General features: G+C 47.5%; 1 protein-coding gene across 4 annotated transcripts in view; it reads right to left on the reverse strand.

Moving 5' to 3' along the window:
* Window positions 1-1,665: 1,665 nt before the first annotated feature.
* The window catches only part of LOC130681134 (liver carboxylesterase 1-like), a 34,477-nt gene continuing 11,487 nt past the window's right edge, over window positions 1,666-24,655 (reverse strand). For 2 of the 4 annotated variants that reach the window (XM_057493399.1, XM_057493398.1), the window contains exons 6-14: window positions 24,219-24,323; window positions 22,654-22,758; window positions 20,267-20,305; window positions 8,883-9,023; window positions 7,348-7,428; window positions 6,934-7,081; window positions 3,312-3,443; window positions 2,314-2,386; window positions 1,666-2,040 (exon numbers count right to left, since the gene is read on the reverse strand). In XM_057493399.1, coding sequence (XP_057349382.1) covers window positions 1,857-2,040; window positions 2,314-2,386; window positions 3,312-3,443; window positions 6,934-7,081; window positions 7,348-7,428; window positions 8,883-9,023; window positions 20,267-20,305; window positions 22,654-22,758; window positions 24,219-24,323 — 1,008 coding nt within the window. In that variant the 3' untranslated portion in view covers window positions 1,666-1,856. Of the gene's footprint in view, window positions 2,041-2,313; window positions 2,387-3,311; window positions 3,462-6,933; window positions 7,082-7,347; window positions 7,429-8,882; window positions 9,024-20,266; window positions 20,306-22,653; window positions 22,759-24,218; window positions 24,324-24,655 lie in introns of all 4 variants that reach the window. The other 2 variants (XM_057493397.1, XM_057493396.1) reach the window with 1 other exon arrangement.

Here is a 24,655-nt window from a genome sequence, read left to right on the forward strand (position 1 = left end):
GACACCCTGCTCATAGCTGCTCCCTGCACTCTGCTCCCAAGCAAAGGTGGCTCCCCTCTGCAGGCAGGCGGCTTGCTGAGAAGAGAAGCCCTGCGTGAATGAGAGTAAAATTCTCAACCTCCTGGCTCCTCTTGGGGGGAACCCTCTGAGGCTGTTTCATGCCACCTCCTCTTGGTCCCCACTGGGACTGAACCCAAGTTGTCCACTGAGGACCCCTGCTTATAACACACCCTGCATCGCTGCTTTCCCTTCCTCATCCCTCCTCTCCTCTCCTCTCCCTGCACTTCCTGAGATCACCTCCCAGATACACACCGCACTCGATCCTTGTCCCAGGGTCCGCTCTGCAAGGACCAACCCCGAGCCACCATGCGGGACCTCCGTGACTCTGGTATTCAGTGCATCTGCATGAAGACTCATGTCTTCTTGCTTTCTGTGTGTTTGCAGTTTGGGATGAGGGATCCCCAGTGTCCCTCTGCAGCAGGTGCAGAAGAGCAGAAACTGAAGGAAATGGGAAATGGTGTTGATGACAGGCAATAGGAAACACCTCTTCTGCTGGATTGTGTGTGTGTGTGTGTGTTGGGGGGCTGAGTTAATTGAGTCAGGAGATGAGGTCTAGCCTCACACTGAGGCAGGACTGTGTCCCTTTGTCGTGGAGGTGGGGGGCTTCCTCAGTGACCCTGCCTGTCCCCAGCAGTGAACAGCAGGACCCAGAATAGCTTCCTGTCTCTCTCCCAGGAGAAGAGAGTTTTTAATTTTTCCCTCAGCCTCAGTGGGTCTTCCCCAGGGCCCTGAGGGAGGTGGGCTTGCTGCCCTTTCCCCAGTGGCTTAGGGATTCTGTTCCTTAAGGGAGAAGCCTCTGAGCAGGACTTCAGGCCTGCACTCCGGAGCCAGGCTTTCCACCTGCTCCCAGTCTCTCTCATGAGCCCCTAATGGAGGCCCGTGGAGATTATGCTCTTGCCCTATAGCACTTGATTAGAATGTTCTGGGTGATTCTCTTCCCATGGATGGTGACCCCAGCTTCTGCCTGTAGGCAGAGGGTAAGCCAGCATTCACACCCCATCTTCCCACCAAATGCCGATCTTCCATGAGATTCCAGGCTAATTATTCACCTTGCAACCTCAGCTCTTCAGGGCGTTCAATGAAAGTCATGATTTTGAGGACAATCCTGCTTTTCCTTGATGCTAGGGTAGAGGCGACACTCCTTAGAGCTAGGACATCCCAACTGAAGCCAGATGTCACCCCTGGGATTCGGACAGAGGCAGTTTCGGGGTGGCACCTTGGGGACTCACATCAAGGTGATGGCTGCTGGGGCCTGAAGTGGTCCAGGCTGCAGAAGGGGCTCAGAAGAGCTGTTGGCAGAGATGGCTTCAGGGAGGATCCAGGAAGATGCCACGGATGTTGAAGAAAGAATTGTAGGCCTACAGAGACTCAGGAAGGGGCATACAAAGTACCCCAGGGTCACTGTGCACTGGCCACCCCACATCCTGCTGCTGGAAGTTGTTGGGGTCCAGAGCCATGGAGCCGAGGCAGAGTCCTCCCAAGCAGCCCCATGGGCCAAACCATCACCACCAGAGGCAACTTCCTGCCAAGGTGCCCTCCCTGTTCACCCTTCTCTCTCTGAGGAGGATGCATTTATCTCCTGCTCAAGACACAATACTGACTTGGTCTCCAAAAGAAAATTTATTCCCAAAATTGAAGCCACAGGTGTAGAAATTCCCCCAACCTGGCCTCTGTCCTCCTCTACCAGACAATCCCCCAGCCTCTAGAATAAAATGCCCCTTTGGGGCATAAGCGCCTTCTGGAGAGTGCCCCTATCTGGACTCCCCTGGGCCCCCAAATCTGGCTGGGCACCTCATTCACAGCTCAATGTGTTCTGTCTGGAGTGGCTCCCTCGCTGACGACTTGGCCCAGAGATCCATCCAGAAAGCCACTTCCTCGTCTTTGAGCTTCTGGGCTGCCTTAATGGGGACGCCAATCTGCAGGTACCCTTCATTCTGGTCATACACCGGCCAGTGGGGCAGTCCTTCCCCATTGGGGTTCCTGGAAAAAGAATCAAATAAAAATTCCCCCAAGTTACTGTGTGATCCCAACAGCCCTGAGATATGCAGGACCCTTGGCCTCATCTCCGCCAAGAGAGAGGCTCAGATGCCTCCAGAGGCAGGGAGCTCATGAAATCCCGGGCAGTGGGTCCACTTGCAGGGAGCTCTCGCTGCTGGAGGGCACAGGGCCAGGGGATCGTCCAGCGGTAGAAGCTGCCCCTTCCCAGCAGACATGCCCTCCCCAGCCCTGCTCCATCTTTGCCACCAGGCTCACCCATTCCGAGCAAAGTTGGCCCACAATTTCATCACCGTCTTACTCAATTTGGTCTCCTCTTCTGACACATTCCCTGTGGGGAAGGAGAAAAGCCTTTGCTACTCAAAGTGCAGCTTATGGGCCCACGGCAGCCCTTGAGAGCTTGTTAGACACTCAGAACCTGAGCCCCTAATCCAGACCTACTGAGTCGAAGCCTACATTTTAACAAGCTCCTGGGTGACTTATGTGCACTTCAAGCTTGCGAGTTACCGATCTAGGGCTCGGTGAGGGCCTACAGCCAACCATACGCTGGCTGTCTTTGTTTTGGGTGCCCAAACGCCCACCTCCTCTTCGGGGCCAATCCCACAGCCTGGGGTTCCCTCGACAGCAGCCGCACCTCGGAAATGCTCTCTGCTGAATCTGGTCTGAATCTCCTTCACCCACCCACATTTTCATAGAATCTGGAAAATAACCCATCAGCGGCCCTGAGGAGTCACCAACCGGGAAACACCCAAGGGCGCTGGTGCACGGAACAGCCCTGAGGTGGGTCACATGCAAGTCGTCTTAACTGCTGGGAGTTCAGGCATTAGAGACATTTGTGAAAGGGATCCTTTCAAATATTGTGCAGTTAAATATATTAAGTTAAAAAAGGTATGAGTTTTATACAGACTGACACACATCAGCCCCAATTCTCACTGTACCCTCCCTCACACTCTGACATGCTCTTGGGAGTGGGAAGTGAGTGGTGGCATCCTAGCCCCTGAGGGGCCCTGCAGGTGACCCACCACCTGTCCTCTTGTCGATGCCCAGGCCCAGGTCCTTAGAATACATGGATGCATGTCCTCCAACACGCACGTCACAGCAGGAGAACGACTGGCAATCTCTGTAGTTCAAACCTACTATGGTTTGAATTTGGGAAACTAAGACCTAGAGAGGAGGAACTTGCCCAGGGCCACACAACCTCAAGACTTGAACCCAATCTCTGAACTCCAAGTCTGTAGTCACCAAAGGGTCATCACCTTTTAAAAATGGGGCCCCGAAGACTGAGAAGAGTTCATCCCCATGGTCCCCTGTCACCTTCTCAGGTTTCATGTCTGAATAGAAGCTTGGGCGATACTGGAACTCATACATGTAGGTGGGGAGTCCGGCATCTGAAAAGACATGGATTCCTGCACAGTTCATTTCACCAGATGCACAGTTGCATGGTACCAAGGTCCCCAGGGGTTCCGAGCACTCAGGGAATTGGTGGCATGCCTGGGTCCTGATACACAACATTCACAGCAGCTGCCCTTTGTGAGTGCCGTGTGCTGGATGCCGTGTGGCCCTGCAGGAACCCCTGTTAAATGAATGTTAAATCTTTGGGTAAATCCATTCAAAATCCTACCATTTTGGGGCACTGAGTCAATTCACCCCTTTGCCTGCTGATGTGTTCAAACACAAGAACAACTATATGCACACTGTTTACACTACTGTAGCTCATTGATAATAGGCTCATTTTAATTCCTTTGGAAAATATCTGTAGCACAATAGATGTCTTCTATTCTCCTCAATTTTGAGTGTTTCGAGTATTTTTCTCACCTATTCTGAGAGTAGAGAAGCAAATCCAAGTTGCTTGTCTGAAAGCAAAGAAATCTACATACAAATGTGCACAATGGGGAAATCTGTGTCGGGGGGTCTCAGGAAACTGCAAGCTCAGCATTTCCGATTTCTCTGTCACCTCACATATCTCGTTTCCTGCAGGGCCCAGGGAAGGCTAAGGTGGCAGTGGTGGAAGAGATGCCAAGGAAGGACAAGGCTGCCCCTCCTCTGCTCCCCTGCCCCTGTGCACACCAGCCCCTCTCCTTCCCCCACAGAAGGTGTCAGTCTTCTAGCTTCCTCAGACCTGCCTGGCCCTGCTCCTTCGGCCTCACTGGTGGGCCACTGGCCCGGGAGCTCAGGGCTTTGCACAAGGAAAAATGCGCACAGCAGAGTGACTCTAATAGGGAAAGGGTCTGGCCCCAAGTCAGGCTGGTGGGGAAATTTTATGACTTTCCCCCCCTTAGGTAGAGTAACAAATCTGGAAAATGCAGAAACAAGGAAAATGAACAAAAAGTTCACGTATAATCCCACCACTCAGAGAAACCTCTATTAATATTTTAGCACAGATCCCTTTTATGTATATAAAATTGGGGTAATACTGTATATGTTATTTTGTAATGACTGAAATTTCTTCATGTCATTAAGTATTCAGTCACAAAATAGCTAAACAATATATGCCATCCTGACACGAGGAGGTAGAGCATTTATTTAGTGACCTTCCCCACCCCTGATTTTGCAAGAGGTATTGTTCAAGGTCAAGTGGAGCTCACCCAACAGAGGGAGCATAACTGCCTCTGCTGCTCAAAAGTTTTTGAAAGGAACTCAGAACCCAACCACCGAGGAAAGACCTACTGTGAATGAGAGTTTGTAGTCGCATGCTTCCCAAGACAGAGCTCTTTCTCTCTCACTTCTTTTAACTTTCTGCCTTAAACCACTGAGATTTACAAAATCCCTACAATCACAACACAATTTTTCAAAGGAAAGTAGGGCACAGATTAAATAACAACAATTAGGAATAAGAGAAGCAGAGGGGGACAGAGAGTAATCAAAAATACACAATTGAAAACATGATTTTTTTTTGCGAGGAAGAGTTTATGAAATTTGTTTTTTAATCTGAGTATCCCAAGTGAGAGAATTAAGAAATCCCACTCTTAAACACTGAAAAGCAAATGCACTGTACAAATCAAGAACTTTAAAATGCTCCGATGGCCCAGCCTGGTAACTTCATTTCTAATAACCAATCCTAAGGAAGTGATGAGGGACTTGGCTAAAGATTCATGCACAGAGGCTGAGCATAATGTTTTTTGTAGCATCAAAATATGAACCGCCAGATGAAATATCCAACAGGACAGGAACGCGAAAGTAAAATTTGATGCATCATTCCATGAAATAATGGATGTTTTTGATGAGTTTGTATTGGTATTGAGGAAATTCCTATAATACAGTTTCTAGAAACAAAAAACATAAAGTTGACTTTTAAATTATATGTAAGATGTTGAGAGATCATTAGAAGAAAATACACCAACAATTTATGGCAGACACTTCCAAGTGAAGGTAGTGTTTCCTTCAAGTGTTCCCATGCTTTCAAAACTTTCTACAATATGAATTTTATATTCAGAAAAGTTATTTTTTAAATCAAAAAGTAACAAAAATAAACTGAAAGAATAATTTTGATAAAAATCTGTGTAGTCCTGGAAAATGACCCTGGACTCTATGTCATGAGATATCAGATTAAAAACACAAGTCCAGGATGGCTGGGACCAGCAGGTGATGTAGAAAAAAATGCCTGCTACAAATCAGACACATGTCAAAAGGCAAGACCAAGTTTATGAAAGCACAGACTTGACCCCAGGCAGCCCCTGGCTAGCGAGTCTCATCAGGACCCCCAGGGGGAGGCAGCATAGTTGGCACCTGGACATCACTGTATTGAGTGCTTGGGGACATGGCAGGGCAGCTATAGCTACTTTTTATCATGCATGTAAAGTCTCAATCTTAAAACCCCTGCAGCATGGTTAGAGAGAGGTCTGGCCCAAAGAACCATTTTCTGGCGTGCAGACTAGGTAAAGGAGAGCTTCTAGGAAAGGAAGGGTCCTGTGAGGCCCTCAGAAGGTATCCAGAAGGGCCACCTTTCCAGCTGAGCTCATCCAGGCCTGACCTCACACTCCACCCACACCGCCCTGCATCAGTGTTGGAAGGTCCCATGGTGGACCCAGCACAGAGCAGGACGGACAGGAGCCGGCTGCAGACATAGACCTTCTCTAGACCACTGCCCCCATACCTCCCACTGCTCACTTCTTCTGGCTTTCTTGATCTCAGACCACCCTCCTGATCCCATCTTGACTTCACTCTAACCCAGCTCTGTTAGTTAACAAACTAGTTTGCAGCCAGCTCTGATTTTGGAGACCTTCCAAGACACATCTTCTAAGATATGCCCTCCAGCACCATGGATCACAGTAACTTCAGGAGAGGAGCCCCTGTGGCAGATGCTGTTGGTGCCTCACCATATCCCCTGCTTCTGGGCACGCCAGCCTGACTTCCCCCTCTGGCATCTGAAACCTTTGCCTGACACCGTTAGCCACCTGAGATCATTCTGCCCCAGGTGCAGCAGGTCAGAGCTCCAGGGAATTAGCAAACCCCTGGCAACAGCGTTCAACCAATGACTCATGGAAACTGAAGGATAAATACCCCATACCCCAGTTTCCTTGATGCTCTCATGGGGGAACCCTGAGACATGTCCTTGCTGGTTCCCTTCCCCAGATCCAGGTATCCACAGCAGATACTCTGCAGGGCAGCACTGATTGGCTACCTTCTCTTTTCCATGTCACTTCTCCACTCCTCTAATGGTGTTTTCTGGGATCACCTTGAAATAATCTACTTGCACTTGGATCCTATCTCAGAGTTGGCTTCTGGCGGAAACCAAAATGAGACAGTGTTCTACTCCAGGCCCTATGGAATTGGCCTTGGAGGCCTGACCCTTGGCAGTTCCCACATATATGTCTATATGGAGGCGCTGACAAGACAGAGAGTGAGGCTGACAGAGTTCGTGTCCCTCTCCTGACTCACCTCTGCAGGAACGGGCCACAATCACAGATGGGACACCAAATATCCCATCTCCCATCAAGTCCAGGAACAGGTCTTTCTTTTTGACAGGGTCATCTGTCCTTCCTAAATACTTCTCAATGGCCACTGGAGTGAGCTCCTTAGGGATGTTCTGAAATGGAGCAACAGTGAAAGGGACCACCGACCCCCTGGGGAACGACACAGCTTCTCCAGCCAGGGAGGAAGGCTGGTGTGAGCGGTGAACCTCTCCACCCGGGCACTCCCTACCCCTCTGCCCCCCCAACGGAAGGTGGGAACGGAGAAAAATGGGGGCAGACCCATCCAGCCCCAGGCTTCATTCTGCCTGTTAATTGCTCTGCAATTTGGGATAAGACCCTGCCCCTCTTTGCGTCTCAGCCAGTTCCCATGATTCCTTACAACAAGGGGGTAAGAGTTCCACAGGAGGGATGCGGCTGTGTCCTGGTCCAGCTTGTCTTCGGAGAGCGGGTAGCCCATTAGCTGTTAAAACGAAGGTCAAGCAGCTGTGATCACTGGGAATTAGTCAGAAGAACCACAATGACCGAGCAAGCAAGCCCATGAGGGCTGATGGTCACTTTGCCACATCTTCACGAGCGCAGGTCTTTGACCAATTGGACAAAATCAATGAATCAAATGAACTTACCATATCCAGAAACTCAAGGAGTGCAAAGAGGACAAAGTAAACATTAAGAGAAGCTGTCCCAGTGCTTTGCAACATGAATTTATGTACAGATTAGGCTACAGCCCCCACACTGGTCATCCTGACAGAGAGGAAGGTTTCAGCCAGGCTGGTGCTGAAGCGAAGGGCTCTGGGGCAGCTGACACAGGCCTCACAAATGCCCCCTGTGGCTCTGCCACTTCAGTGTAACGCCTGGAACTGTGCTGGAGGGAGAACTACAGAGCCGTACGCGTAACTCCACCCAAACCTCTGCACCAGGAGACTTGACCACATTCTAGCATAGCTTCTAGAAGCTTAAGGCTGGACCCCTAGGATGACCCCAGACCCCCTTAAAAATACCTGCCAGGAGGGTTTACTGTTTGTTCTAGCCAAAACCTGCAAACAGGCAGATAGGTCCCTAAAGGCCCTCTCAGAGCAGCTACTTTAGAAAGCCTGCAATTATGTATCCTGTCTCTGCCCTTTGAGATGTAAATCTGCCACCAGAACCGTATCCTCAGCGCCTGAGCGCCATCTCCTTGAAGTGCCAGTGTTCAGGAGACACCTCACTCTCTCCTCCTCCCTTGGGAGGGTAAATGTCTGACATCAGTGGGCGTCTTGCTTCAACGAGTACTCCTGCCGCCTGTCATAAAGACAGAAGTGTGTTTCTCCTCCAAATTGAGCCACTTAACAAATCCAGGTGGCCCATGCACAGGGACAAGCCCCTCACACCCTGCAGTCCCCTTAACACACCCCAGCCTGTGAAGGCCTCCAGCCTGTTGTTTTGGGGACTTGAGTTCAATGCTCGCTGGTCTCGTCTCCCAACTGTGACTGTGTAACTGAAACCACTTCAACCAGTGGCCAGCTTTGTTTACCTTGGACAGAAGGGCAAGCCCTCTGGACCTTTAGAAGTTGATTTCAACTCCGGAGGAAGGAAGTGCCAGTGTTTTCAGTTAGATAGTAGCAGCAAGTGTGGGGTCTGTGGATAGGGCACCAAGCCCAAGGGAGAGGCTGCAGTGCCCTGAGGCCTCCCCCTTCCCAGGCCTCAGTTTCTCCATCTGCCAAAAGATTATCTCTGCAGGGTCCCTGGCACCAACATATCAGCTCTCTTGGACTGGGTTCCCACCACCCAGGGGACGGCTGGCCCATCCCAGAGATGGTCTCCACAGTAATGTCAACTTGTGCGAAGGGGACAGCTGTCCCGGCCTCCGCGGGGGGTCTGGAGAAGGAGACCAGAGTGGGCAGGGGCAGCAGGTCTAAGGAACCCGCACCCGCTCACCGTGGGAAGAAGCCAGCCAAACTCTTGCTTGTTGATGCCAATGATGTAGGGAATGGCGTTGAATTTCTTCTCGGCCAGAAGCTCCTCCGGCGTCTTTGGGAGCAGCACACCGTCAACCACCGTGGGCAGGAGGAGGCAGCTCTGGGGGAAGGCGGGGGCTGTCTGGGCTTCCTCCTCCAGGCCTCACCCACGTCCCATCCCCGCCCGTCTGAGCACAAGGCCAGCACCACAGACCTGCGTGGCCATGGGCAGCGGCCAAAGAACTTCGGGTCCTGACAAAGGGGGCTAAGGCTGTGTGACCCCAGAGGGCAGAAGACAGTGGTATGGTTGGGGGTGGAGGGGGTGCAAATCTTCATTCAAATTGGCATACGTACACATGTATTTAAGTACAGAAATATGTACACATTTACATATATTTATATATACTTGTATAAAATACATTTGTATATATCTCAATTTGAAGTGTATGCATATCTATGTGCAGCTGTCTATCCACAGTCCGTTCCCATTATTCATGGTCACTAAGTGTTATGAAGTCACCATGAACTTTGAATTAGCAAATACTAACTGCCTTTGAAACCTGACTGCCACTTACTAGCTGGTAACTTGGGAAAGTAATTTCACCTGCTTGCACCTCAGTTGCCTCATCTATAAGATGGGCTGTCATGGGGCTTAAATGATTGAACAATGCAGAACGCTCGGCACAGCCCCAGGTACCTGGGAAGGGCTCGATAAGCATTAACTGTAGTTCATCAGCAGTGATACTGCAAACCCTTCACATACATACCAGCCCAGAGGGCTGTGTCCCCCACCGATGGCAAGTGGACCTGGATAACCCCCAGGCTGTGAGGCCCTGTGGCTCCTGGGACCTGCGTCTGCTTGTCAAGAGCCAATGAATGACAGGCCAGTTCTGGATGCTACAGCAGTTCTGCAAAGGGCATCTGAGTCGGCAGGACAAGGGAGCAAATCCGAATGCAGTGGGGCTGACATCAGGGGAAAAGACCTCTGGGCCACCACTCCTGTCTTCAAAAGGCTACTCAGGAAGGGGCGGAAGATGGCAGCGTGAGTAGAGCAGCAGAAATCTCCTCCGAAAACAACGTATATCTATGAAAATATAACAAAGACAACCCTTCCTAGAATAAAGACCAGAGGACACAGGACAATATCCAGACCACATCCGCACCTGAGAGAACCCAGCGCCTCGCGAAGGGGGTAAGATCAAGCCTCAGGCCAGAGGGAGCCGAGCGCCCCTCCTCCGAGCTCCCGGTGGGAGAAGAATAGGCAGAGCGGGAGGGAGACGGAGCACAGGACTGCTGAACACCCAGCCCCAGCCATCCGGACCAGAGCGCAGACACAGTACGTGCCCAGGGGGCCCTGGATGCTAGGGAAACAGGGCAGCAAGAACAGTGAGCGGGCACCGGAGGCCGCGTGCCGGAGGACATAAGAAAAGCGCGTGACCATTTTTTTTTTTTGCTTTTTTGCTGTTTTGTTTTGGCGAGCGCTTTTTGGAAGTCTTAAAGGGATAGGGACCCCAATAAAAGGGAAACAGGGAAGCAAGAACAGTGAGCGGGCACCGGTGGCCTGGCGCAGGAGGACACCAGAAAAGCGAGCACACATTTTTTTTTTTTTTGGCAAGCGCTTTTTGGCAGTCTTAAAGGGATAGGGACCCCAATACTAGGGAAACAGGGCAGCAAGACTGGTGAGCAGAGGCCTGAGGCTGGCACCGGAGAATAAAGAAAAACGAGCGACCACCTTTTTTTTTTTATTAAAAAAAAATCTTTTTTTTTTTTAATTTAAAAAAAAAATTTTTTTTTTTTTTTCATGGTCGTTGGTTTGTTTTGGCGGGTGCTTTTTGGAAGTCTTAAAGGGGCAGGGAGGGACACTTAATCCAGAGGTAGGGAATCCGGGGATCTCTGGGCACCCTAACGCGTGGGCTGCAGGGAGCAGGGAGGCTCCTTACGGAGATAAATAGCCTCCCAGCTGCTCCTGCTCCAACGCGACTCCACCACTTTGGAATAGCTGCCCGAGCCAGGCCACGCCCACAGCAACAGCGGAGATTAACTCCACAGCAGCCGGGCAGGAAGCAGAGACCCTGTCTGCGAACAGCTGCCCAGCACGAGCCACTAGAGGTCGCTGTTATCCCAGGAGAGGAGGGCCACAAACCAACAAGAAGGGAAGTTCTTCCAGTCGTGACTCGTCCCAGCTCTGCAAACTATTCCTATCACCACGAAAAGGCAAAACTACAGGCAGACAAAGATCACAGAGACAACACCAGAGAAGGAGACAGACCTAACAAGTCTTCCTAACAAAGAATTCAAAATAAAAATCATAAACATGCTGACAGAGATGCAGAGAAATATGCCAGAGATATGGGATGAAGTCCGGAGGGAGATCACAGATGCCAGAAAGGAGATCGCAGAAATGAAACAAACTCTGGAAGGGTTTATAAGCAAAATGGATAGAATGCAAGAGGCCATTGATGGAATTGAAATCAGAGAACAGGAACGCATAGAAGCTGACATAGAGAGAGACAAAAGGATCTCTAGGAATGAAACAATATTAAGAGTACTGTGTGACCAATCCAAAAGGAACAATATCCCTATTACAGGGGTCCCAGAAGAAGAACAGAGAGGAAAAGAGATGGAAAGTATCTTAGAAGAAATAATTGCTGAAAACTTCCCCAAACTGGGGGAGGAAATAATCCAACAGACCACGGAAATACACAGAACCCCCAACAGAAAGGATCCAAGAAGGACAACACAAAGACACATAATAATTAAAATGGCAAATATCAAGGACAAGGAAAGAGTTTTAAAGGCAGCTAGAGAGAAAAAGGTCACCTATAAAGGGAAACCCATCAGGCTAACATCAGATTTCTCAACAGAAACCCTACAGGCCAGAAGAGAATGGCATGATATATTTAATGCAATGAAACAGAAGGGCCTTGAACCAAGGATACTGTATCCAGCATGACTATCATTCAAATATGATGGTGGGATTAAACAATTCCCAGACAAACAAAAGATGAGGGAATTTGCTTTCCACAAACCACCTCTACAGAACATCTTACAGGGACTGCTCTAGATGGGAGCACTCCTAGAAAGAGCATAGCACAAAACACCCAACATATGAAGAATTGAGGAGGAGGAACAAGAAGGGAGAGAAGAAAAGAATCTTCAGACAGTGTATATAACAGCTCAATAAGCGAGCTAAGATAGGCAGTAAGATACTAAAGAGGCTAAATTGAACCATTGGTAACCACGAATTTAAAGCCTGCAATGGCAATAAGTACATATCTTTCAATAGTCACCCTAAATGTTAATGCGTTGAATGCACCAATCAAAAGACACAGAGTAATAGAATGGATAAAAAAGCAAGACCCATCTATATGCTGCTTACAAGAAACTCACCTCAAACCCAAAGACATGTACAGACTAAAAGTCAACGGATGGAAAAACATATTTCAGGCAAACAGCAGCGAGAAGAAAGCAGGGGTTGCAGTACTAATATCAGACAAAATAGACTTCAAAACAAAGAAAATAACAAGAGATAAAGAAGGACACTACATAATGATAAAGGGCTCAGTCCATCAAGAGGATATAACCATTCTAAATATATATGTACCCAACACAGGAGCACCAGCATATGTGAAACAAATACTAACAGAACTAAAGGGGGAAATAGACTGCAATGCATTCATTCTAGGAGACTTCAACACACCATTCACCCCAAAGGATAGATCCACTGGGCAGAAAATAAGTAAGGACACGGAAGCACTGAACAACACAGTAGAGCAGATGGACCTAATAGACATCTATAGAACTCTACATCCAAAAGCAGCGGGATATACATTCTTCTCAAGTGCACATGGAACATTCTCCAGAATAGACCACATACTAGGCCACAAAAAGAGCCTCAGTAAATTCCAAAAGATTGAAATCCTACCAACCAACTTTTCAGACCACAAAGGCATAAAACTAGAAATAAACTGTACAAAGAAAGCAAAGAGGCTCACAAACACATGGAGGCTTAAAAACACACTCCTAAATAATCAATGGATCAATGACCAAATCAAAATGGAGATCCAGCAATATATGGAAACAAATGACAACAACAACACTAAGCCCCAACTTCTGTGGGACACAGCAAAAGCAGTCTTAAGAGGAAAGTATATAGCAATCCAAGCATATTTAAAAAAGGAAGAGCAATCCCAAATGAATCGTCTAATGTCACAATTATCAAAATTGGAAAAAGAAGAACAGATGAGGCCTAAGGTCAGCAGAAGGAGGGACATAATAAAGATCAGAGAAGAAATAAATAAAATTGAGAAGAATAAAACAATAGCAAAAATCAATGAAACCAATAGCTGGTTCTTCGAGAAATAAACAAAATACATAAGCCTCCAGCCAGACTTATTAAGAAGAAAAGAGAGTCAACACTAATCAACAGTATCAGAAACGAGAAGTGAAAAATCACGACGAACCCCACAGAAATACAAAGAATTATTAGAGAATACTATGAAAACCTATATGCTAACAAGCTGGGAAACCTAGGAGAAATGGACAACTTCCTAGAAAAATACAACCTTCCAAGATTGACCCAGAAAGAAAAAGAAAATCTAAGGAGACCAATTACCAGCAACGAAATTGAAGTGGTAATCAAAAAACTACCAAAAAACAAAACCCCCGGGCCAGATGGATTTACCTCGGAATTTTATCAGACATACAGGGAAGACATAATACCCATTCTCCTTGAAGTTTTCCAAAAAATAGAGGAGGAGGGGATACTCCCAAACTCATTCTATGAAGCTAACATCACCCTAATACCAAAACCAGGCAAAGACCCCACCAAAAAAGAAAACTACAGACCAATATCCCTGATGAATGTAGATGTAAAACTACTCAACAAAATATTAGGAAACCGAATTCAAAAATACATCAAAAGGATCATACACCATGACCAAGTGGGATTCATCCCAGGGATGCAAGGATGGTACAACATTCGAAAGTCCATCAACATCATCCACCACATCAACAAAAAGAAAGACAAAAACCACATGATCATCTCCATAGATGCTGAAAAGGCATTTGACAAAGTTCAACATCCATTCATGATAAAAACTCTCAGCAAAATGGGAATAGAGGGCAAGTACCTCAACATAATAAAGGCCATCTATGATAAACCCACAGCCAACATTATATTGAACAGCGAGAAGCTGAAGGCATTTCCTCTGAGATCGGGAACTAGACAGGGATGGCCACTCTCTCCACTGTTATTTAACATAGTACTGGAGGTCCTAGCCACGGCAATCAGACAAAACAAAGAAATACAAGGAATCCAGATTGGTAAAGAAGAAGTTAAACTGTCACTATTTGCAGATGACATGATACTGTACATAAAAAACCCTAAAGACTCCACCCCAAAACTACTAGAACTGATATCAGAATACAGCAAAGTTGCAGGATACAAAATCAACACACAGAAATCTGTGGCTTTCCTATATACTAACAATGAACCAACAGAGAGAGAAATCAGGAAAACAACTCCATTCACAATTGCATCAAAAAAAATAAAATACCTAGGAATAAACCTAACCAAAGAAGTGAAAGACTTATACTCTGAAAACTACAAGTCACTCTTAAGAGAAATTAAAGGGGACACTAACAGATGGAAACTCATCCCCTACTTGTGGCTAGGAAGAATTAATATTGTCAAAATGGCCATCCTGCCCAAAGCAATATACAGATTTGATGCAATCCCTATGAAACTACCAGCAACATTCTTCAATGAACTGGAACAAATAATTCAAAAATTCATATGGAAACACCAAAGACCCCGAATAGCCAAAGCAATCCTGAGAAAGAAGAATAAAGTAGGGGGGATCTCACTCCCCAACTTCAAGCTCTACTATAAAGCCATAGTAATCAAGACAACTTGGTACTGGCACAAGAGCAGAGCCACAGACCAATGGAACAGACTAGAGAATCCAGACATTAACCCAGACATATATGGTCAATTAATATTTGATAAAGGAGCCATGGACATACAATGGCGAAATGACAGTCTCTTCAACAGATGGTGCTGGCAAAACTGGACAGCTACATGTAGGAGAATGAAACTGGACCATTGTCTAACCCCATATACAAAAGTAAACTCAAAATGGATCAAAGACCTGAATGTAAGTCATGAAACCATTAAACTCTTGGAAGAAAACATAGGCAAAAACCTCTTAGACATAAACATGAGTGACCTCTTCTTGAACATATCTCCCCGGGCAAGGAAAACAACAGCAAAAATGAGTAAGTGGGACTATATTAAGCTGAAAAGCTTCTGTACAGCAAAAGACACCATCAATAGTACAAAAAGGATCCCTACAGTATGGGAGAATATATTTGAAAATGACACATCTGATAAAGGCTTGACGTCCAGAATATATAAAGAGCTCACACGCCTCAACAAACAAAAAACAAATAACCCAATTAAAAAATGGGCAGAGGAACTGAACAGACAGTTCTCCAAAAAAGAAATACAGATGGCCAACAGACACATGAAAAGATGCTCCACATCACTAATAATCAGAGAAATGCAAATTAAAACTACAATGAGGTATCACCTCACACCAGTAAGGATGGCTGCCATCCAAAGACAAACAACAACAAATGTTGGCGAGGCTGTGGAGAAAGGGGAACCCTCCTACACTGCTGGTGGGAATGTAAGTTAGTTCAACCATTGTGGAAAGCAGTATGGAGGTACATCAAAATGCTCAAAACAGACTTACCATTTGACCCAGGATTTGCACTCCTAGGAATTTACCCTAAGAATGCAGCAATCAAGTATGAGAAAGACCAATGCACCCCTATGTTTATCGCAGCACTATTTACAATAGCCAAGAATTGGAAGCAACCTAAATGTCCATTGATAGATGAATGGATAAAGAAGATGTGGTACATATACACAATGGAATACTACTCAGCCATAAGAAAAGGTCAAATCCAACCATTTGCAGCAACATGGATGGAGCTGGAGGGTATTATGCTCAGTGAAACAAGCCAAGTGGAGAAAGAGAAATACCAAATGATTTCACTTATCTGTGGAATATAAGAACAAAGGAAAAACTGAAGGAACAAAACAGCAGCAGAATTACAGAACTCAAGAATGGACTAACAGGTACCAAAGGGAAAGGGACTGGGGAGGATGGGTGGGTAGGGAGGGATAAGGGGGGGAGAAGTAGGGGGGTATTAAGATTAGCATGCATGGGGGTGTAGGAGAAAAGGGAGGGCTGTACAACACAGAGAAGGCAAGTAGTGTTTCTACAACATTTTGCTATGCTGATGGACAGTGACTGTAAAGGGGTTTATAGGGGAGACCTGGTATAGGGGAGAGCCTAGTAAATATGATATTCGTCATGTAAGTGTAGATTAGTGATACCAAAAACAAAACAAAACAAAACAAAACAACAAAAAAAGGGCAGTTCCTGTGTGGTAACCTCCAATGAGTTCTACACAAGGGTATAAAGGGCATCTAAAAGTGTAGGCAAAGGGTCTGTTTGTGTTTATACAGAAGATCAAAGTCTAATTGGGCTCCCCCGAAAATGAACTAAGATACGATATGAAAGAGAACTTCCAACATCAGCACTCTCTGGAAGACTCATGCCAGAAGATGATCATCAAAAAACCCCAACAAAGATCCACGCACTGCTACAGCTGTAGATGCACTCATCCCACCAGTTCCTGGACTTGCCATGGGAATGAAGAAGGAGATATCTAAGCTGACCTGTGCATACAGTAAAACAACAAATTTGACTGGATCTATACTGTTGGAACTCAATCAAGAATTAGGAGAAGTGCAAATTGTAGCGCTCCAAAATCTTACAACTACAGACTATTTACTGTTAAAAGAACATAAGTGATGTGAACATTCCCCAGGAATGGGTTGTTTTAATTTGTCTGATTTCTCTCAGACTGTTCAAGTTCAGTTGGACAATATCCACCATGTCATAGATAAGTTTTCACAAGTGCCTAAGGTGCCTAACTGGTTTACTTGGTTTCACTGGAGATGGCTGGTAATTACAGGTATGCTTTGGTTGTGTAACTATACTCCTATTATGTTAATGTGTGTGTGCAATTTAAGTAGTAGCTTAAAACCTATACATGCTGAAGTTACTCTACAAGAAGATATGTCAAAGAAATAATCAATCTTCCCATGTTTTCTTCCGCCTGCTACTTCTATAGCGTTTCTTCTTCCTTCCTAATTACAACCCTTAAATAGAATTCGTGCCTCATATCAAATTTACCGAGTATCATAATTCTTCCAAGTGGTAAAGATACCTCAAGACAAATGCTGGGCATAGAAGCTACAGGGCATAAATATGCAAAGAAATAAAAAGCTAACCTTTTCAAACAATAAGGCTTCTCTCTCACTTACCAACTTTACATTTCCCTGTATGGCCCCGGAAGATGACTGGTTAGCCAGAGACGGGTCAGGTTCCTCAAGGGAGGAACAACCTAAGACAGGCACAGTCGCAGGGGGGTCATCAGGCGAGAAATTGGGGATCAACAGAGGTGAGGCTTAGAACCTCACCCCCCCATTCTGAGAGAAATCTTCTGCATACGTGGATGTTTTATTGCCCTGGTCTAGCTTGGATTAACACATAGTCTACAGGCACACACCTGATCATCTACATTTGCTCTCTTACAACACTAAACTATGTTTTCTACCTTTATCTTGTATCTACCTACCACTTCAGCATTTTATTAAAAATAATAATAATAAAGAGAGAAATGTGTTATCCACATATAAATCAAGTATAAAAACCAAACGAGTATTCATATTTGAACTGTTTATAGTTCATAATGCATGAGCAAAACCGAAAGTTTCTGTGATGACTGCCCTTGTACTGTTCACTATGTAACTTAGTCATTATGTAAGAATTTGTTCTCCATGTAAGAACTTGTTTGTTATGCCTCAGAAGATTGGAGACTGACGAAAATTAGGCTTGGGGTGGATTAATGATTGTGCATTGAGCATTCACTCCCCTATACAGAATTTTATTGTCGTTAACAACCATTTGATCAATAAATATGAGAGATGCCCTCACAAAAAACAAAAAAAAAAGGACAGACTTCCAATGGTAAAATAAATAAGTAACCGGGATGTAATGTATAGCATAAGGAATATAGTCAAGATATTGTAGCAGCTTGGTAGGGTGATAGCTGGAACCTAGAATTATGTATATAAATGTTTTACCACTGTGTTGTACACTTGAAACTAATGTAATGTAATACTGTGCGTCAACTACCCTTCAATAAAAAATAATTATCTAAGAAAATAAAATAAATAAAATAAAATTAAATTAAATTTAAAAAGGCTACTCAGTTCAGAGGGCTCTGGAGAATGAATGGCGCTCCAGACAGTGAGAACGGCATGACCAAAGTGACAGAGGTGTCACTGCACAGCGCTGACCCCAGGAAGCTCCTGGGCTTGCAGGAACGCTGTGGGGTGTGGAGTGGAGAGGGGGCCGGACAGCGCAGCGCACCTCTGCAGGGCCCAGCGCCTCACAGCCATTCGGGTATGATTTGAAGGAGTTAAGTCCATGGAGGCAAGGGGATTTGTCTTGTAAGGAAGGTCGGCCTTTTAAGGAGGTGGTGATATGCCAAGTGATATTTACAAGGGTAAATCTGGTAGCCCCATGGGGCATGGAAGGAGGCAGGAAAGGAGAGGAAAGGAGGAAGATAGTAAGAGTCTGGGACACAACGGGGGTCGGATCTGACTGGGGCGGTGTCCGGGAGGTGCCGACTGACCCCAGCAGCAGTGAGAGACAGAGTAACTGCTGTTGGCCAGAGTGGGTGCGAACGCTGCCCCCCGTGCGGGCCCCCTGTGCGGGCCTCTGCATTGCCCTGCTCAGGTAAAACACCCAGGGGCATGTCTCACGGCTTCTTTCTGACACCCCACAGCCTGCCCACTAGCAAATCCTGTCAGCCATTACTTTAAAAATAACCAGATGCCGTCCTGTCCTCACCACCCCTCTGCTATGGGCCTCATTGTGGGGGAGCAAGCCCCCGCCTGGATGATTGTGGCGCAGCGGCCCCCAGCTGCTGCCCCTGCGCCTGCCCTGCCTTCCCTACCATGGATTTCAGCGCGGCAACTGATGAATCCTTAAAACCCAAGGTCATGCCACTCCTCTGTTCAAAACCCTCCTGATACCTCCCATCACACTTGGAAGCAAAACCAAGTCCTGTAAAGGGCCACCCCCACCACCTCCCTTTTCTTCTGTATCTTTAAGCCTGTTCTCTCTGCTCTCTCTCCTCTCCAGCCACGCTGGCCTCCTGCCTCAGGGCTTTTGCGGTTGCTGTTCCCTCTGCCTGGAACATTCTTCCTCCCGTTTTCCTGACAGTTGGCTTCCTGGCCTCTTGCAGAACGTGGCTCAAATGTCACCTTCTCACTGAACCATTCCCTGACCCCGTGTAAATCCAAACCCCTGGCAAATTCTATCCCCATTTCCCACTACATTTTCTCCATAACTCTGAGCACCATCGAACACATCCCGTACTTTCTTTGTTTACAGCGCCCTTCCCTAACTCCAACAGGGCAGGGGATTGTATCTGGTTTGCCTGATTCGCTGCTATAGCCCCAGCTCCTAAATTAGGTCCTGGCACAAAGTAAGTGTTAATTAAGTCTTCGCAAAAGACTGACTGAATCTCATTTAATCATCACAACACCTTTTAAGGTTAAGTACTGCGATCCCCAGGGAGACAGCGGAGAGGCCGGCACTATGAGATGTTGCAGAGGTAATGCAATGGGAACCTGGAAACAGCAGGGAGGCAGGAGGGGAGGAGAGGGAGGGGAGGAGGCCGCCACGGCAGTGTGCTTGTGGCTGGGAGGAGGGTGGTGTCCTCAGGACTGCGATTCATGGCTCCCTCCCAGATGGTCCTACAAGCAGCACAGCTCGCGAAGCCAAGCAACCCTGCAGCCTCCCGGGAGAAGAGCGGGGCTCCTCACTGAAGGCTCCCGAAGGAGCTCCTCGCCCAGTTTCCTCCACCGCCCCATTGTGGAAGTTTCCAGTCCAGCTTCTCCCTCAGGGGAAGTTTTGGGAGCAGGAAGTGTAAATAAAAAGTGGGGAGTGGGGAAGTCTGAGCCCAGGGAACACAGAGTTGATGACTGGGAGCCCTGGACAGGGCGTCACGGGAACAGGTTCAGGCCTTCCCCGGGCCTCCGGGCTGCGTTACCCAGGTCAGTTACATGCCCCCCTCCAGGCCTCCGTGACATGACGTCAGGGGTCACTGTGAGTCCACAAGAGAGAATTCTTTCATTCATGCTTGACTTAACAGTGGACTTTAAAGGTGTGAAGACTTACAACCTGTAATCAAGAAATCAGAGGTCCTTACCTCTCTGGGGTCTCCAAGAAAATCAACAGAGAAGAATTTCTGTGAAGACAAAGGCAGAGGATACGGGTGAGAAGGCTTCTGGGAGAAAAGCTGATCCTTGTGAGCTGCGTGCCAAAGGGGCCAAGTTCTCTCTCCTGGTGCCACCCTGGCGGGCCGAGAGGAAGTGGGCAGGCCTGGCAGAGGAGCGAGGCGAGGGAGGGGAGGGAGCTCCCGAGAGGGCGGTGGTGCTTGGGCCTGCCCTGCCTTCCTCCAGTTCCTCTCACAGGCAACAATACCCCAATTTTCCTTTGGGGGATCCCCCTCTTTCCCACTCTAACTCCATGAATCCAGGCATCTATTTGTGACCTGGGGTGCCCTACCTCCCAGACCCGAGGGTTCAGTTCAGAAATGGGCACATGCCCATGTCAGTCCAATAGAGTTACCCCGAACCTTTTGCTGGGATTACTGTGACAGGGTTTGCAGGCCTGTAAGTCTAGAATGCTGCTGTTGTCTTTAACCTTCCTGGTGGAAAAACCTGCCCAAGAGTGAAGCCAATACTGAGAGGTTAAAAAACTGAGGGATAGTGACAGATTCTTCATAATTCTGTATAATCCAGCCATGTCTAAAGCCACATACTCCTGAACTATGGTTTTCAATTAGGTACCTGAAGATTCTGTTACATTTCTTTCTCTGCTCAAGGTACTTTGGGATACATTTTCTCATCTGGCATTGGAAAGTCATGAGTTACAGAGAAGCTCACTGAAATTCATCACACTCCACACTTCTCTTTGTGGTGTGTTCACTAAGATTGCACTGACTGTGATGTTACCCTGTAGCTAACAGGTCTTAGCAGTATGCAGCAAGGGACCAGCTGGGGTGCCTCTATGAAAGGTCATAGTCCTACCAGCCAGGGGTGCATGTGGGTGTGTGTGCCTGCATGCACGTGTGTATGTTTGGGGAAAGTAGATAATCACAGAGACACTTCCCCATCATCTCAGAAAATCTCAGAAAGACAGTATGTGTTCTTAGGTCCTTTGGGTTTTCTCACAGTCCCCAGCTCTCCCCTTATAAGGTGGGTCTTCTTGAGCCACATGAAGAGTTGCTGAAATCAATTGCCTCTTACCAGGCATCAGAAAACTGTTGTGTTTTTATGCTTCGAATGCTTTGGTCACCTTATCTGAGAAACCAGGATCCAAGCCCCAAGGCCACACTGTAGTCAGCCCATGGAAACAGCAGAGTCCAATGCTCGAGGCCTGTCCCTGGGGGCCCAGGAGTCCTCAGGAGCCCGTGGACCAGACAGTGCAGGGGTGCAGGCTACGCCTAAGCTCACATTCAAAACCCCCACCCCCACCCTGAGAGAATAGCTCCTGTCGAGCCTTCATGCTGTATTCTCTGGGTGCCTGCCCCTGTGATGACACAGTGCCACAGGCACCCAGCAATCCTCAGGTGTAACCTTCTTGGTTATGATGATGAATGAATCCCCTCTTTGTGCTCCCACCACACTTAACCCACAGAGTGTATGGGTGTGTTTCTCCTTGGATAAGAACTTATGAGCAGGGACTATATTCTATTCGTGTCTGCATCACCCTCCCTGGTGCCACCCAATACACTTAGCATGGATGGATGGATGGGGTTGGCCAATACATGGAGTATGGGTGAAGTGGATGGAAAAGTGGATGAATGAATGTTAACTGGCAGGTATTTGATTTTAGAAGGATGGATGATGAAGAAATATATGATGGCTGGACAATACATAGATGACTGACAATAGATAAATGAACATTATAGATGGATGCATATTGGATGGATGAAAGGATATTGGTGAGGTGGTTAGATCGGTGGGTGGATACGTGGCTAATGAGAAGATGGATGGATGGATGGATAAATGGATGAACGGATGGTTGGTCAGATGGGTGAATGGATGGATGGATGGGTATTCTAGAGTCATAATTGAGGCAGTCTCAGAAAATCTAGAAAATTGGGCCACCACTCAGTTATAACTGAGTCAGTTTCTAAATTAATGAGGATTAAATCATGATAACCTTTCTGGAAATCTTTGTTCTTAATAACCCCACCCTCACAATTCAGGATGGCAGTTACCTTTGGGAATATGTAATGCTTAATTTCTTAAAAATATGTCTGAAAATAGGAATGGCAAAATAGTAGGTTTTCGTAGAGCTCAGGGATTATTACACAATTTGCTCCTTATGTTATTTTTTGATTTTGCTAATGTTCGAGACACTTCATGATACAAAAGAAAAACAAAGAGATTCTCCATCCAGATCCAGAGGCTGACTTGGTCCTGGGAGGGAGGCGAGACCCTGTTCCAGGGGACAGCTGGGGTGATGACTCCTGAGGCCAAGTTCACAGGGGGGAGGCTTGTAAGGCCGCAGAACGGATGCACTTACCATCTTCAGTGACGTCTCCAGGAGCTCATCCTCCGTCTTCTGGCGCAGGCAGTGAACAATGGCAGCTGAGGTGGTAGTTTTACACCCAGCAAAGAAAGCAATTTGCTGCAAAGATGACAGGTGACAGCAGAATTCAAGAGCCACCTCCCTTCCCTCAGTCAATAAAGAGCTGCTCTGTCCCAACCTCTAAGGCAGCAGGGGCAGCAGACAATACTGGAGACAAGGCGGGTCTGGGTCCCAGTCACGCCCACTATGAACCTGTCTTTGTTACCTTATTTCCGGTAAAATGGGTTAATGATCTCAAAGCTGAATGTCTAAAGAGAGGCAGCATGGGGTGGGGCTTAGGAGCCTGGCAGCCAGGATCACACTGTCTGGTTTTAAATCTCAGCGTGTCCACTTTCTAGCCATTTGGCCTCAGGCAGGCCACTGGCAGAGGGCAGCCAGAAGGGAAGGTGCAGAGGGAGAGAAGCCATGCTCTGTGACGATGGGGCCTCGAGGAGCGTGCAGGGCTCCCCAGAGCTCCACACAGTGTCTGGCTGCTGTCCTCACCAATCCACGAAACCAGGTCTCAAAACCCTACCAAAACGTGCCACATCACTGGCGCCAGTGGGCACTCCTCAGAGAGCCTCCTGTTGCTCACTTTTCCTTGGCTTCCTAAGTCTCTGGATAAAGACAGCTCCTCCTCAGGGTCCGTGCAGCAGGGCCCCTCGCGATGTCCCCATCTGCAGCTCACGCCAGGTTCCCTCTGCGTGTCCTGCTCTGGCCACATCAGCCATTCTCCCTGTCTCACCTGGGACACTTCCTACCGCCACAGGACATTTACACATGGTGTTCCCTCTTCCCAGAATATTCTTTTCTCACCAAATAAATGACCATTCATCCTTCTGATCTCCACTCAGTGATCTGTTTTTTCAGAAAGCCTCTCCTGATAACCCCTCCCTGCACACTAGACTAAGTACTCCTTTCATATTCTGTTATGACATCAGGGAAGCTTTTATTGCTCTTATCACAAAAGATATGTTGTAATTGTGTGATTCTATAATCATTAACCTATCTCCACCATTAGCATGGAAACTCCTAGATGCCTGGCTAGATCAAAATGATTTGCTGAGTCACTGCATGAATCAAAACATGAATTCTCCAGGAACCCGCCCCAGTCACAAGGCCCCCCAAGAGGAAACACACCAGGCCCACATGCTGTAAGTGGGCTCTCCAGAACTCAGACCCTCAGACAGACAAGACAATGACAGTCCACTTCCCAGCCCAGCTTGGCACCCCACCTAGCACACCCTGCAAAGTATGGTCACAGGACAGTATGCTCCAGCAGTCCAGAGTCAAGGGTTTGAGGCCCAGCTCTGCCCTGACCACTCTCTGATCTTGACAAGGTCTGCTCTCTGGCCTAGTTTGGTCAGTGGGAAAACTGGGAGGTTGGGTGAAGTGTCTCCTTGCCCTCTGACCTCCAAGATTGTTTGAGGATGTCAGCTGGATCCCATGGCAAGAAAACCCCCTGCAGACTCCAGCAGTGCACAGCAAAGGGCATGGGGCGATCCAGTGCACGACCCTACCTGAGCTATGTCCTTTGTACTGCGCCTGTACAGTACAGGACTGATGACCATGCCACTCTCAGAGATAGCCCGATGGAAGAGGTTCTTGGCCAGGGGAGACAACACCTGGAGGAGAGAGCACAGGAAGAGAGTTTACACTCCTGGGGCAGAGGATTTCAAGAGCCATCCCCATCCGCAGTTCTGCCCTGGCTCATTCTCCTGGGGGTGCTGGGGCTCAGACATGACAGGTAATGGCCTCGAGGGTTTCCCTCGAGGCTGACCGTGGGGCCTGGCTTCTCCAAGAAAATCTCAGCAGGCCATCGGACCACCCCAGAGGAGGACCTGACCGGTACTTGGTGCTCAGGTCCCCTCGGAAAGCAGATCTGCCTTCAAGCCAAACAATCACACTCTGCCAAGCTCTCATGGTTCCTTCCTTTTACTCATAATTTATACCCACC

This window comes from Manis pentadactyla, chromosome 15 (assembly GCF_030020395.1).
Source record: "Manis pentadactyla isolate mManPen7 chromosome 15, mManPen7.hap1, whole genome shotgun sequence".
Classification (NCBI taxonomy): domain Eukaryota; kingdom Metazoa; phylum Chordata; class Mammalia; order Pholidota; family Manidae; genus Manis; species Manis pentadactyla.